Here is a 14,808-nt window from a genome sequence, read left to right as displayed (position 1 = left end):
TTCAACCCTTTGAATGAGCTCAGGCTTCCTCACAGAGATGCTGTTGCTATTGGTAGAGGAAAGGGGAGTAGAGGAGTGGGGAGATGACCCTAGGAAGGATCTAGAAGGTGAAAAGAGAATGGTCGCAGTTTGCCCCAGCCTTCTACCATCCCTGGGAGGGGAAAAAAAGCCCCAAAGAAAAACTGGAAGTGAGAGAGTGTTCTCTGTTCAGAGACAGACAGCAGAATAGAGGGGACTGGAGGGAGCAGGGAAGGGGAAGTCATTGTTTTAATGGGGACAGAGTTTTTGTTGGGGATGATGAAAACGTTTGGGGTATAGATAGAGGTGACGGTTACAAAACATTGGAAACTTAATTTGTTTAATGCCACCGAATTGTACACTTACTAATAGTAAAAATGATAAATAGGATGTTATTTTACAACAACAAAAACCCTACAATAATCCTTTGTTCTCAGCAGTTCTTTTGAGATTGACTTCAAATAGACTGGCCCTCAAATCTATGAGGCTGCTTCTTTCTCAGATCATTGTACTTTGCTTTCGGCATAATTTAGAGAATTATGAATGACACAAATGATTGAAACTCATTTTATTTTCTTCAGTGTTCAAACTTCCTTCATCCCTACCCAATACTGTCTAATCAGAAGAGGCTTGTCTTTACCAAAATCAGAAAAAATAAAGGAGAAAGTATAGGCCACCATCTCATGTGGGCTTCGGTTTAAGAAAAATCTCCAGTGCGAAATTTCAGATTTCGAAAACCATTTGGTGGTTGATTATTTGCCTTACAAAAGACGGCTTCACTCAACAAAAGAGTTTACTCCAAAGTTCCTTTAAGAACAGAGCTCCCTAGGGTATTTAATATTATTGGATTTTTAAAAATCATGCAGACCATTCAAGGACATGGCGCTGTAAATCCGTGAATGCATTGTATTGTGTTGTAAGAGGACTCAGGACTCTTTGACAAATGGACCATTTTGGCCCAAAGTAACACAAGGAAGGAACAAGATGAGTTTTCTTGGCCTAAAGTTCCTCGTGGCTTTCTGGGAGTTTGTGTGATTTATTTAAGACCAGCTAAGCCGTGGGCCTGCAATGTGTCCATTTAGAGAAAGGGCCTGTGCCAAACTTAGGGTCAAAGTTCTCACTCTGCTTATGCTGACCCCTGTCACCTGCCCTAACCAAAAAAGGTTCTCAGATGTGAGCTCAACTCTGTCCAGTGACGGCAGAAAAAAATATATCTGTTGCCAGAAAGTGGATTCTCTGGTGTTGAAGAATGATCCTTATTTATGTCTGCATAGGTACATTCTGGGGCCCATAAAGGTTTAATTGTCCCTCTAACTGGTTTTTTAAAAAACCCACAAAGAGGCTGCCAGCTTTCCCCAGAGTTTAAAACCAACTGAATGCGGTTCTGTGGAAACTGCTTTAAGTGTGTAACTCGCGCCGTGTCCCAGGGCACAAGGCACGATTGTTTTGGGGACTCCAAAGATGCAGCTCTCAGGAGGACTTTTGAAGTCAGTTTTTGTGACTGCTGCTGACCCTGGGTTGCTCTGCAAAGAGAGCGAGAGAGAAACTTCTTCATCCAAGATTTCTCCCGTGGTACCACTGCCCCCTACTGCCACCTTCCGGTTCAGGGGATACCTCAGTGTCACAGGACCCTAGATGTCATTCCTTTTCTCCTGAGAGAGCTAGATATTTCCACAAAGGTCACTCATGCAAACAAATGTGATACCGAAATGTGATGAGCGCTATGAAGAAAAAGTACAGGGTGTTGAGAAAAGCTAACGGGGAGCCATGGAAGTTTCTCTGAGGAAGTCAGGCCTTATAAGTTAGATCTGCAGGATGAGAGGGAGTCAGGGAGGTGAAGGAGCTTTGTTTGAGCAGGGAGAAACATACTAGATGGAAGGACCAGTATGTGCAAAGACCCTGAGGCAGGAAGGAACAGAGCATGTTAAGATGGGGCTGGAGAAGTTGGCAATAAACACAACTTCCAGAATCTTCTTTGTCCTCTACGTTGAGCCTCCTGTCCCTTAAGATTTGTGATGGTTTCCCCATCCATCACACACACTTTGCTTTAGGCTTCAAAGAGCCACCTCCAGACGGCCCCAAGATTACCTCCACCCTTCTCAGACTCCACTTGGGGTCTTGTGAAGAAAACACATTTGTCAAGCGACTAAAGCAAATAGTTTTGACATGCGGTTCTGTACCGTTAGGGAGGCCATAGTGAAGTCAATCCCAGTTTACATGACTCCAAATGGTTCCATTTAAATGTCCCACCCTGTATTTACACATCCCTACCACTTTAGTTGGCTGTTTATCTTCCAGTGTACTCTACTCTGCTTGTAGTCTAGGCCTCTATTTAACTCCATCCCTTACTTTTTCCATCTCATGACCTATCATTTACATTTTTTTTCTTTAGGAAATGTAAATATTTATTTACAGCATTAGCTTTTACTCTTGCATTGCTCTATACATTATGGAGTAAACAGACTGTGATATGGGTTCTACTACTGAATTTTCCATAAATTGGTGGTGACCTTAGCCAAGTCATTTAACCTCACTGAGCATAAGATATGTCTTTGTAAAATGAGATGTTTTTCCTTTTTGTTTTAGCTAGCAAATCTGTATCCGGGATTTCTCTTAAAGTCTGTGATTCTATATCTTTTACATCTTTGTCTATCCACCTCTCTTTCATGATGTCTTTGCAGGTCAGACTTTCTGTATAATTTGGTTTTGAGGGGTAGTGTGCACAGAATAGAATTTGACAAATGAGAATAAATCATACTATTGAGATTGGGTTTAAGCTCACATGTATGGGGAATGGTTGAACAGTAGAAAATTCTAGTTGCAGGCTTGAAATTCTCACAGGTTGCTTTTCAAACTGGGGTGTGGGTACCCACAGGGTACAGAAGCATGACAGTGAGTATAGGAAGCCCTTCTCTCTAGAAAAATAATTCTATTCAAAGATTTGAGAAGGGGAAATCTCCCCTTCAAATATGCTTTGCATATTTGTATAAACATGGAGAGTATTAAAACATACATGGATATATTATGAATAGAAGATAAAAATCACATGACATCTTAGTATAAAAAGGGAGCCATAGGCTGGACAGCTTTGGGATTACTATAGTGTGAACAGAAACATGGCTTTTACTTCTGTTTTTGAGTTGCTGGAGAAATACTTGCCTTATGGGTCTTTTGAGGTATGTGCACTTTAATAGGGTAAAGGTGTTAGATTACCAAGGAGGAACATTCCTGCTAAATAATTGACATATGTAGGAAATCCAATTTCAGCCAGGGTCCTGGAGGTTGAGGGAGAGTCTGGCTGGACAGAAGACCTATCTCCAAAGACCAAGTGAGGTACAGAATCTTGCAGTACTGGCCAAAGGCTGGGCTTGAACTGATCCAAACACCTGGATGATCTCTCCCCCTCTATGTGACCTCCAGTAGACCTTGTTTGTACCCCAGCCCTGGTGCTTACAATGCCATTAAATGTTAGTTTTATTTTCTTGCATGTAGGTTTCTCAGAGTCAGGCAGATGGTGTGAATTAAGAAAAAGTATGTGATCAAGAGCCAAGACCTTCTTACCTTGTGATTCTTGCTTACTCCCTGAAATCTCTCAGATCCCATTTGCTCACCTATTAAATGGTCCAATATAACACCTACCTTGCCTACTGAATAGCTAGGCTTGTGTTCAGAGCTTATGGATTTGCAATGTAAAAGGACTGAGTAAATCATTAAACCAAAATCAGTGATTAACTAAGACCCCAAAGGGAAGGAGGGTATATCTTTCACATTATCTTTCTATTCCCCCAACCTCTAACTTTTGCCTGGTTAGTTCTGATAAGTATTAGTGATAAAAGATCATGAAATGCTGTACCTAGTCTGACCCTGGGAAAATTCTAATTTGTGTTCTCTGCTACCCCCAACTCTTTTTCCTCTTCTATCTGCAGTTTCCCACCCCCATGTTCTGCACAACTTTCGTCCTACTGACTATCCCTGAGAATTGGATATTAAGAGCACACTATTTCATTGATACAAATGAACTGTTAGGGGAATTTCAGGCATCATTAGGGAGAGTTTTACAGCAATCCTTTTTTGTGGGGGGCAGGAACAAATTGGTATTAATTTATAAGCTTTCTCCCAGACATTAAACTGCCCAAACAGATTCCTGGATGTTTTTTAAAGAGAAATTAACTGCCCAGTCTAAATACCTCTCTCATAATAATGAAGCGACTATTTACTGAAGTGGCTGGTGGACATACATTCTTCTCAAGAGCACATGGAACATTCTCCAAGGTAGATCACATGTTAGGGCATAAAACAAGGCTTAGTAAATCTAAGTCAAGTATATTTCCTGACCACAGTGGTATGAACTAGAAATCAGTAACAGCATGAAGGCCAGTCTGCCTCACAATTGATCCTCTAAGAGAAATGTAAGGAAAGGGCAAGGAGGAGGAAGGTTAGTTTGAGATATTCTTTGGGTGAACGGTAACTTTCTTCCTTTCCTGGGATTGAACCCAGGGGTGCTAAACCATTGGGACACATCCTTGGCCCTTTTAATATAATATTTTTAAAATATTTTCTTTAGAGACAGGGTCTCACTGAGTTGCACAGGGCCTCGTTAAGTTGCTGAGGCTGGCTTTGAACTCTCAATCCTCCTGCCTCAGCCTTCCAAGTGTCTGGAATTATAGACATGCACCACCACTTCCAGCTAATTCAGTTTCTTAGGCGATACTTTATTTTTTTAAGTTAAAAAACAAAAACAAACAAGCAAACAAAAATACCTTTTATGATAAGAAATCAGGTCAGTAACGGAGAGGGGTGGGAGAATGTGGAGTGGAGATGTCATTTTCAATTTCTCTCCCCAAGGGGCAGGGATTGGGGGAAGGGGAGACACTCCGGGTCCTCGCATCATTCCAGAAACCACAGATCAGACTCAGAATCAGGAGAGGACGGTGATCTGAAGCCAAGGAGCAGGAGGGCCGGCCCCCAGGTCTCAGGGGAGCCCCTGGCAAGCCATCTTGCGGGAAGAGCCTGAACGCCCCCAGCCCACCTCCCGCCCTTACAGCTTTGCAGATGACTGACCCCGGGCCAGACACCGTCCCTGCTATTGCAGTGGGCGGAGGGTGCACTGAAGCAACAGCCCTCCTGGGTGTGGTGGTGCTTCTCCTCGGGCGTGTGCACAGCCTGAGGGAAACCCACAGACTGCTCGCCCCTAAGTAGTTCCAGGTGATCTTTTCCAGCGAGGCGCGAGCGGGTCGGTCTGGTAACCGGCGGCCTTGCAGGCGTCGAACTGGCGAGGGAGCAGGAGCCTGCAGCTCCTGCCTCGGCGGGTTGCGGGTGGCCAGCAGCCAGTGCCCCGCCCGGNGGCGTTGTTGTCTGCGCGTCACGCGCGGCCGCCCCCGCCCGCCACCCCCCGCCGCGGTGGTTCGGTCCCGGACGCGAGGCAGGAGGCGGCCACCGGAGCCGACGCCAGAGTGGGCGGCCAGCGGCGGGGAGAAGGTGAGAGGCTGCGGCCCGACCCGAGCGGGGCGCCCCGGAGAGGTGGTCCCCGGCGGCGGAGAAAGGGGCCTGGCCGCCCCGCCGCCCGGGGCTCCTGGTCTCAGCCCTGGGCTGGCCTGTCCCCCTGGGCGCCCCAGCTCCTGGAGGCTGGTTGGACCCCCGAGGAAACTCTGAAGCCGCCGCCCGGGCCTCAGGACCCCCTTGGCGGTCGGGGAGCCCCCTCCCCGTCGCCAACAGCACACCATTTCTCCCCCACCCAGATACCACCAGCAAAATGCCCGACATCAAGGAGAATGTGCCCCCAAAAGAACCTGGCAGAGGCTCCTGCGAGCCCGAGACCTCAGAACCGACCCAGGAAGACGAGAACAGCTCCCAGGACAACCCTTCGCGTAGGTCCAGGTCCCCGAGACCCTTTGGGGTGCCCCGTGTGGGTCCGATGGATCGCAGGGAGCCTGCCCGCTGGGCTGCAGCGCCATTGAGGGGACCACGTTGAGGGAGCCCCAGGTGCTCTCTGGCGCCCTCTTCTCCCCCCTGCGCCTGTCCCTGTCCCTGTCCTGTCTTCACTTACAGGCCTAGGCCCTCTGTGGACTAGAGGACTTCAGAGAGTCACATCTCCGAGGAAGAAGCCACGTGGGATTACTTGAATCTAAGATTTGAGGCTGCGAGGAAGAAGCCACGTGGGATTACTTGAATCTAAGATTTGAGGCTGAGTCAGTTCTAAGCCATCTTTGGAACTTGAGTGGAAAATGACAGATATCTGGGGTTAATTTTTAAAAGAAACCTCAAATTCCCTAGATGGGAATTGTGTTTTTTAGGTACTTTGTTGGCTTGAAGTGATGCTGTCCTAGGCTCATACGCAAGCTCTGCACCCTGTAGATAGGTGTCCTTTGGTGTTCATATCAGGTCACCAGGTCTCTTCCACACTAACTGATACGTCAAACCTCATGGAGTCTCAAGCCATCAGTTTGAAGGGCTGCCCACGTGCAACAACTTGAGCTAAAATTCGTGAAGATGGACAATGGGAAAATTTAGTTCGCACTGAAGTTAAATTAGACTCATTTCTCTTATGACCACTCGGGGTCGCTGCTGGTTAACAAAACGCACCCAAAAGGCGCACTGGCGCGCATTGGACAGATGGGACCCGATGGGTGAAAGATTTTTTTTTTTTCCTTACAGTGATTATTTAAATGAATCCCTAGGTGAGATAACTCACAGTAAAGTGAATAACCATATTCCTTCAAAACATTTTTTTTAAATTTTGTATATTTTGACTAGGTTAAGTTACTATTTTATCTTGAAAAATTCTTTGTCCTTGGAATTGTTTTTGTTTGTTTGTTTGGTACCAGGGATTGAATTCAGGGGCACTCGACAACTGAGCCACATCCCCAGCCCTATTTTATATTTTTTAGAGACAGGGTCTCACTGAGTTGCCTAGTGCCTCACTTTTATTGAGGCTGGCTTTGAGCTTGCTGCTATCCTCCTGCCTCAGCCGCCGGAACTGCTGAGATTACAGGTGTGCACCACCACCCCTGGCAGCATCTGGATTTTTAAAAATCTATTTTAGTCACATTTTTATCTCTAATTATTCTTGAACTCTCTTTCCTGAATCTTAGAGCGTTCCTAGAATGGCTTAGTGCTGTACTTGTGAATAACTGAATAGTCTTTCAAGGCTGGCTGTGAACTTTGATTTGTTACAGGGGGAAAATTCTTTAGTAAACTATTGTGGCTAATTCTCATTTAGCATTATAATTTAGCAGAGATTCTGCATATTTGTGTTTTGCCATTTTGACTGGAACTTTTTCTTAAGAGAAGCTGTAAAAATCGAGGGAATTTCGCCCACCCACTTGATGGTTCAGCTCAACTTTGTTCACCTAAGACTGAATTTTTTTATAAATGTCTAGAATCACATTTTCCCCTTAACTTTTTGGTTTGAAATACTTCAAATTTGTTGAAAGTTAAAAAAGTGAACACTTACATTACTTTTCTCCAATATTGCCTTTTTTCTCTCCATATCTGTATTTTCTCCCCTATACTGTCCCAGAGACTCCACTTTACCTCTAAAACTTTATCATGTTTCTAAGAAGGGCACTGTCTTGTGTAAATTCTTTTCTATAATAACTTTTCTTTTTACATTTTAAAATCTTTGACTATAGGAAATTTTTATAAAAGCAGAACTAATATAATGACCCACCTCCATTTACCCATCACCCAGCTTTGACAGTTATCAGTTCACAGCTAGGGAGGCTGAAGCAGGAGGACAGCAAGTTGGAGGTCAGCTTCAGCAATTTAGTGAGACCCTGGCTCAAAATAATAAAAAAAAAAATGGCTGTGAATGAAAAGGTTCATTGGTGGAGGGCCTCTGGCTTGAATCCCAGTACTGCAGTGAAATGGGAGGACTAGAACTGTGGTTTCCAAATGCTGGTGCTGGTCTGTGACAAGATTCTTAGCAATATGAAATTATTATTAGCCCAAGGCATGGTAGTGCATGCCTATAATCTCATCTACTCTGGAGGCTGAGGCAGGAGGATCACATGTTTGAGGCCAGCCTTCAGCAATGTAGCAAGACTCTTTCTCAAAAAATGAAAAGGGCTGGAGATGTGGTAGAGTGACCCTCAATAATCTGTACCAAAAATAAAATAATAATAATAATAAATATATATGTACATATATATATGATATGTTATTGGCAATGAAATCATAAAGAGATTGTAATGACTTTTCCTAAAACTAAAAGTGAAATTGATTCAGCTTTAATTGCTCTTTATTTTGACAATTTTTTTTTTTTTAGATTAAATGATCCTTTCTTTTACAAAATAATTTTGGCATACTAGAGGGGAATTTTTTTTACATTTATTTATTTATTTTTAGTTGTACATGGGCACAATATCTTTATTTTATTTATTTTTATGTGGTGCTGAGAATGAAACCCAGTGCCTCTCGCATGCTAGGCAAGCACTCTGCCACTGAGCGACAGCCCCAGGCCATAGAGGGGAATTTTTATTGCTTGTTTTTGCTTGTCCATAGTTGGTAAAATAAAAGTTGGAAAGTTGTTGTCAGTTGCTTAAAATATTTTTGGAAATTTTATTACTCTGTGAAATTCTAAAATCTGGGAACTACTGCCTTAGAAGACTAATTGACACTGGCACTGTTCAGTGACATCTGAGTGTCATTTCCAGTGGGAATCTGGCTTTCATCTTTGGCAGGTAGCAGCAGAGGCAGGAAGTGAAAGGACTTTAACACATCAGTGTTTATTCTCTACAAATCATAAGTTGTTTCTTTGCAGTTTTGTGATTTTACTTTTTTTTTTTTTTTTTTGAGACACTTGGAATTGAACCCAAGGCTTCATACATGCTAGGCAAGCACTCTGCCTCTGAGCTACATTGCCAGTCTTTTTTTTCCATTTTATTTTGAGATATGATCTTGCTTAGTTTCTCGGGCTGGCCTCCAGTTTGCAATCCTCCTGTCTCAGCCTCCTAAGTAGTGTGATTTTAAGAGAATGAGAGTGTGATTTTTTTTTTTTAAGAGAAAAGTTTTTAGTTAGTTTCACTTAATTTTTTTTTTTAGAGAGAGAGAGAGAGAATCTTTTTAACATTTATTTTTCAGTTTTCGGTGGACACAACATCTTTATTTTATGTGGTGCTAAGGATCGAACTCAGCGCCCCGCGCATGCCAGGCAAGCGCATTACTGCTTGAGCCACATCCCCAGCCCTAAATTTTTTTTTTTTAATTTCTCTCTCTCCCTCCCTCCCTCCCTCTCTGTCTCTCTCTCTCTCTCTTTCTATTTTTACATGGTGCTGAGGATCAAACGCAGTGCCTCACATGTGCAGGCAAGCACTCTACTACTGAGCTACAGCCCCAGCTCTCACTTAATATTTTTTTTTAATAAACTAGCCTCTTTATCTTTTCCTTTCCCCTTTTGTTGGACTACCCTAAGAGTTTCCAGCACTGTCATGGGGCAGGGAGTTCAGAAAACATAAATAACTAGTATTTATGTTTTAAAGCATTCCGCAGTAGTATGTGAGTGAATCTGTTGTTATAACTTTGAGGCCTACTACCTTGAGTGAATCTCTGAATAAAATAGAAATTCAAACTCTTCGTGGGTTCACTTTTGTCCACCCTAAGTACTTTCAGTTTCAGATCTGACAGAGACAATCAATGAAGTTTCCAAGATGAGCAGCGAGATTGGATTGAATCGTGATTTCCATGGGGAGGAAAATTTGCCTTCAAACAGGTATGGATTCTCCTGCTTTCTCCATTTTGTTCACCCCGGCATCAGGGTTCAGCACTGATGGCTTCTGACCAGATTCAAAGCATGTTTGGTAATGATACACTTAGCGTTTGTGTTATAATACAGAAGATCAAGCCGTAATAGCATTATTAGTAAGAAGCAAATGTTATTTAACCAGCAAATAAATGGAATAACTAGCTGGGTGCATTTCAGATCTTCTCTGACAGACTTGAGGAAGGAGCCTGGCACTCAGCAAGCTTGGGGTTTGGGAGCATTTTTTGATTTCAGACTGAGAATGTTCAACCTGTATCATGATTTAGAGAAGAATATTCACATCCCAAGAGCACCGAGAAAGGATTTGAGCGTTTCCAAGGAGTTTGAGGTGTGTCAAAGGAGGATTTAACATGGATGTCAAAGTAACAGTCTTAGAAATTCATCACAGGATTTTACGATGAAATACAGAGTCTAGAAGAAAATCCAGAAGCCTATACAACACAACCAGCTGAATGCCAGAAAGTTGCATATTAGTAACTGTTTAGTTGCAGATGGACACAATATCTTTATTTATTTATTTATCTGTCCTTTCTTTTATGTGGTGTTGAGGATGGAACCCAGGCCTCACACATGCTAGACAAGCGCTGTACCCCTGAGCCACAACCCCAGCCCCAGATAGGAGGCTTTCATATTTAGCTTGTTTCTTAACTGGATCAAGGGGTTCAGAGCACAGCCTTTAACCAGTAGGACCAACAAAGCATTCCGCAGCTTCTGGGGCCCAGCATTCAGATCCTCAGAAATTAAAGATCCCGTTTCTACTTTGAATCTTGGGTCTCAGAGCAGGGGGGAAAGCCAGGGGGTGGTCTGTGACGTGCTTTTCCTGTAGACCTCATGGTAAGGGCGACTGTCCAAGGCCAGCAGGGGACCCAGCACCCATCAGCCCATGGGCAGCCCATCTCCTCACAGGAATCTTGTTTTTGGCAGGGGTGGGGTGGTGGTGGAGGGGTGCCTGGGGTTCTAACAACCTCTTGTGTTCACTGTTTCTAACATCAGGTTGTGGCTTTGGCTCAGAGGTCTCAGCCAATGGCCAATGATTTTTGGGGGGCGGGGGCAGTAAGTTGACATTTGCTGCCAATTTTTATCTGACCCAGTCAGAAATCTGAGGTGTCTGAGGTGTTTCTTACACAAAGAAACAAAATGGACAGAAAGCTACAGTTGCCCCCTGCAGTGATGACCACTCACTGGAACTTTGTTTCCTTTGAACTTGCATCTTGTGGCCATGAGCTAGGCAAACCCGGAGGCCAAGGGCCCTCTTAGAGCATGAAGTGACCCTTGGTACCCCCAGACCCAGAGATCAGGGAGACCAGTGCCTAAAAGAGTTTCAGATCTGAGAGGAATCTACTCATGACTTTTGGGGCTCCATGAGGAAGACAGAAGACCCCCAAAAGGGGGGGGGAGGCACCTTACTTGCCTTCTTCAAGGGGGTCTCAGGGTCACCAGACATCTCCTTCAGCACCTTCCTAGAGGGGCCAGAACCCACCCCAGTGTTTCCTCTGGTAGATTTTCATCCACTGACCCCCAAATAGAGGTGCAGTGCTTACAGGGGAGCCTTAAAGGGAACTGGATGGAGGATCGGAGGTGGCAACAGGAGGAGGAGGAGGAGGAGGAAATGCAAGGATCCAGCCTCAGAGAAGCCAGTGTGGGGAGAGGAGTAAATGATCAGCAGGTGTTCAGAAACGGAAGGTCAAAAGCCGAATATCTTCTCTGATAAGTGGATGCTGATTCTTAGTGGGGGGGGGGTAGCAGTGAAGGCAGTCTGGTTTGTGTAGAGGGGAGTGAGGGAGGGGTGGGGCGGTGGGATGGAGAGGACAGAGATTGAGATAGACATGCACGACTGCACTACTGCAGTGAGTCTGCACCAGGTACAGAATGAGAAGTTGTGCTCCACTTGTGAACAGTGTGTCAAAATGCGGTCTACTGTGGAATGAATGAATAAATAACAGGGGTTCAGTTGACTGAGAAATTTCCATGGGAGAGCAGGAGCCTATAGAGAGAGAAATGTTACAAAAATGATACCCTGAACGTCAGCCTTTGATTGACCCGAGTTTAGATCCTAGAGCTCTTTTAAAAAATCTTTTTCCTTCTTTTTAAGTACAGGACAATTCTGTTTTTAATATCCTCATTCTTAAATATCTGTAAACCTCTGAAGGCAAACAGGGAAGTTTCTGTGGCTGATGAGAACAATTGGTGGACTTTGAGTTGCTTGTAGAATCACACTTAGGTCTTTATAAAGATTCAAGTTGCAGCTGAGTGCCGTGGCGCACGCCTGTAATCCCAACTGCTCAGGAGGCTGAGGCAGGAGGATTGCAAGCTTAAGGTCAGCACCTTAGTGAGTGCCTGTCTCAAAATAAAAAATAAAAAAAGCGGGGCTGGGGATGTGGCTCAAGCAGTAGCATGCTCGCCTGGCATGCGTGCAGCCCGGGTTCGATCCTCAGCACCACGTACAAACAAAGATGTTGTGTCTGCCAAAAACTAAAAAAAATAAATAAATATTAAAAAAAAATAAATAAATAAAATAAAAATAAAAATAAAAAAATAAAAAAAGCTATAGCTCGGTGGCTGAGTGGTTGCCCAGCATGCATGAGACCCTGGGTTTGATTCCCAACACTTGAAAAAAAAAAGTCGCAAGGCAAGGGGGGTTGACATTAATTTTTTAAAAATTGGGTGGCAGCCTACTGTAATGAAGGGGCTGACCCATCTGTCTGTCATCTTGTCTTTCATATCAGAGAGCAGATTTCCAACTAAGATGGAAAAAAGATTTTTCTCTGCCCAACATAGAGCTATTTGAAGTGTTTGAATACACCACTTTCTTTCTCTTTGAGTGTATGGTTCCATTGTTGCTTAGGAGAGAAGGAAAAAATCTCTTATGCTCAGAATAAAAGTCAGAATTCCAAACCAACAGTACATGTTCAGGTGACTCAAGGCACAAGTATAAATCAAATTAATTTTTACTCGAGACCAAAACTAACAAAATCTTTTATGACTTTTCCCAAGGTCTTCAGAAGAGGGAGCAAAAGATGGAGTCCTTTCACGAGGCAGACCATTTGCAAAGATGGGCAAGAAGAAAGAAGAGCTGAGACAGCTCAGTGGTCGGTAGGCGGCGGCCAGGGGGTGCGGCCCCTGCTCCTCCCTGACAGGGTCTCAGGGTTCCCACCTGGTGGGTGGCTGCCTTCCCACAGACCCCAGACACACTGACCCCATCGAGGAACAGTGAAACAAGAAAACAAAAGCTGTTCACAGAGGAGGAAGGAATCCCTAGCAATGAGAACCCCAACAGCCGAGCATCACACAGATTCAAAACAACAATTCAAACTAATTTTTCTTCAGATGTTTTTCTCCTGAATTTAAGGAATTAATGTACTAAAGAAATAAGAGTTACATTCAGTGGAGTGGAAGTTTAAACCAGGGACTCAGAGATTCAAAAGGTCTTCTGATTTAAAGAATTTTAGCCAGGTGTGGCTAAAATTAGCACGCCTGTAATCCTGTGACTTGGGAGGCTGAGGCAGGAGGATCATAAGTTCTAGGCCAGTCATAGCAACTTAGTGAGACCCTGTCTCAAAACATCAAAAGGACTGGGGATGTAGCTCAGTGGTTAAGCACCTCTGGGTTCAATCCACAGTACAAAAACTAAAAATATTTTAAAAATTTGTTCGATTCATTAATTAATTGAAATAGGGTCTCACTAAAATGCTGAGGCTGGCCTTGAACTTATGATCCTCCTGCTTCAGCCTCCCGAGTTGCTGGGATTATAGTCATGTGCCTTGTCCAGCCATTATTTAATATTTAAAAATGAAGTTGTGACATTATCAGACAGACCTAAGATCAAGCTAAAGGACAATCCTTAGGACTGAATGTATTGTCTGATGGTAAGAGGGACCTCATCTTTCCTCATTGTTCATTTTCTTATTGTTGAGGGTATGTTTTGGGGTAGATAGAGTGATTCTCTCTTTTAACCTAGTCACAGTTCAGAAGGCAAGGTCAAGGAGACAATGCACAATGACTTTTGGGACCATCTTAAGGAACAGCTAACAGCTACTCCCCCTGACTTCAGTTGTGCTCTCGAACTTCTGAAAGAAATCAAAGAGGTGAGTGACTTCCATTTGTAAATAGAAAGTTCCCAGATATCCTGAGCTAATACTGAGTATCAATGACTAGCAAATCCTAACTGAACATGGTCCATCAATCAGTCACACAGAAATTTGAACAGGAATGGTTTAATATCAAAATAACTCTGACAACAGAATTAGAGAAATGACGGTGCTTGCCAGAATTTCATTCCTTTTTATGGCTGAGTGATATTCCATGCTTTGGATAAACCACATTTTCTTTATTCATCAGTTGATTGACATGTTTGCTTCTGTCTTTTGACTACGGTGAATAATACTGTTATCAACATTGGTATACAAGCATCTATTTGAATCCCTGCTTGGAATTCTTGTAGGTGGATGCTTAGAAATGGAATGGCTGGATCATATGGTAATTTTATGGTTGACATTTTGAGGAACTGCCAACTCCTCCACAGCAGCTGTACATTCCCACCACCAGTGCACCAGCGTTTCAGTTTCTCTACGTCTTCGCCAACACTTTACATATTCTAACTTTTTTTTTTTTTCCCTTGGTGTGTAATACTGAGGGTTGAGCCCAGGGTGATTTTACCACTGAGCTACATCCCAAGCCCTTTTTATTTTTTATTTTGAGACAGGATCTTGCAAAGTTGCTGAGACTGGCCTTGAACTTGTAATCCTCCTGTAGTAGCTAGGATCACAGGCATGCACCACTGTGTCTGGTGCTGTGTTCCAGTTTTTTGATCATAGCTTTCCTAATGGGGGTGAAACATTATCTCACTGTGGATTTCACTTGCGTTTCTCTAATGGCTACAGATGCTGAGCACCTATTCATGTACTTACTGGCCATTTTTACATCTTTGAAGAAATGTTTACCCAAGTCTTTTGCCCATCTTTAAATAGGGTGTCTGCCTTTTTGTTGCTGACTTTTAGGTGTTCTTTTTTTTTTTTTTTTTTTTTAAAGTC

General features: G+C 43.5%; 1 protein-coding gene across 2 annotated transcripts in view; it reads left to right on the top strand.

Moving 5' to 3' along the window:
• The first annotated feature begins 5,764 nt into the window (after positions 1-5,764).
• Positions 5,765-14,808, top strand: part of Tcp11 (t-complex 11) — a 17,452-nt gene continuing 8,408 nt past the window's right edge. The window contains exons 1-3 of one of the 2 annotated variants that reach the window (XM_015487926.2): positions 5,765-5,885; positions 9,619-9,727; positions 13,743-13,863. In XM_015487926.2, the coding sequence (XP_015343412.1) occupies positions 5,771-5,885; positions 9,619-9,727; positions 13,743-13,863 (345 nt within the window). In that variant the 5' untranslated portion in view covers positions 5,765-5,770. The remainder of the gene's footprint in view (positions 5,886-9,618; positions 9,728-13,742; positions 13,864-14,808) is intronic. The other variant, XM_048805738.1, reaches the window with a different exon arrangement.

The sequence above is a fragment of the Marmota marmota genome, unplaced genomic scaffold, assembly GCF_001458135.2.
Source record: "Marmota marmota marmota unplaced genomic scaffold, marMar, whole genome shotgun sequence".
Lineage (NCBI taxonomy): Eukaryota > Metazoa > Chordata > Mammalia > Rodentia > Sciuridae > Marmota > Marmota marmota.
Note: the sequence above shows the minus strand (reverse complement) of the source record. Positions and strands in the feature narration are given on the sequence as shown.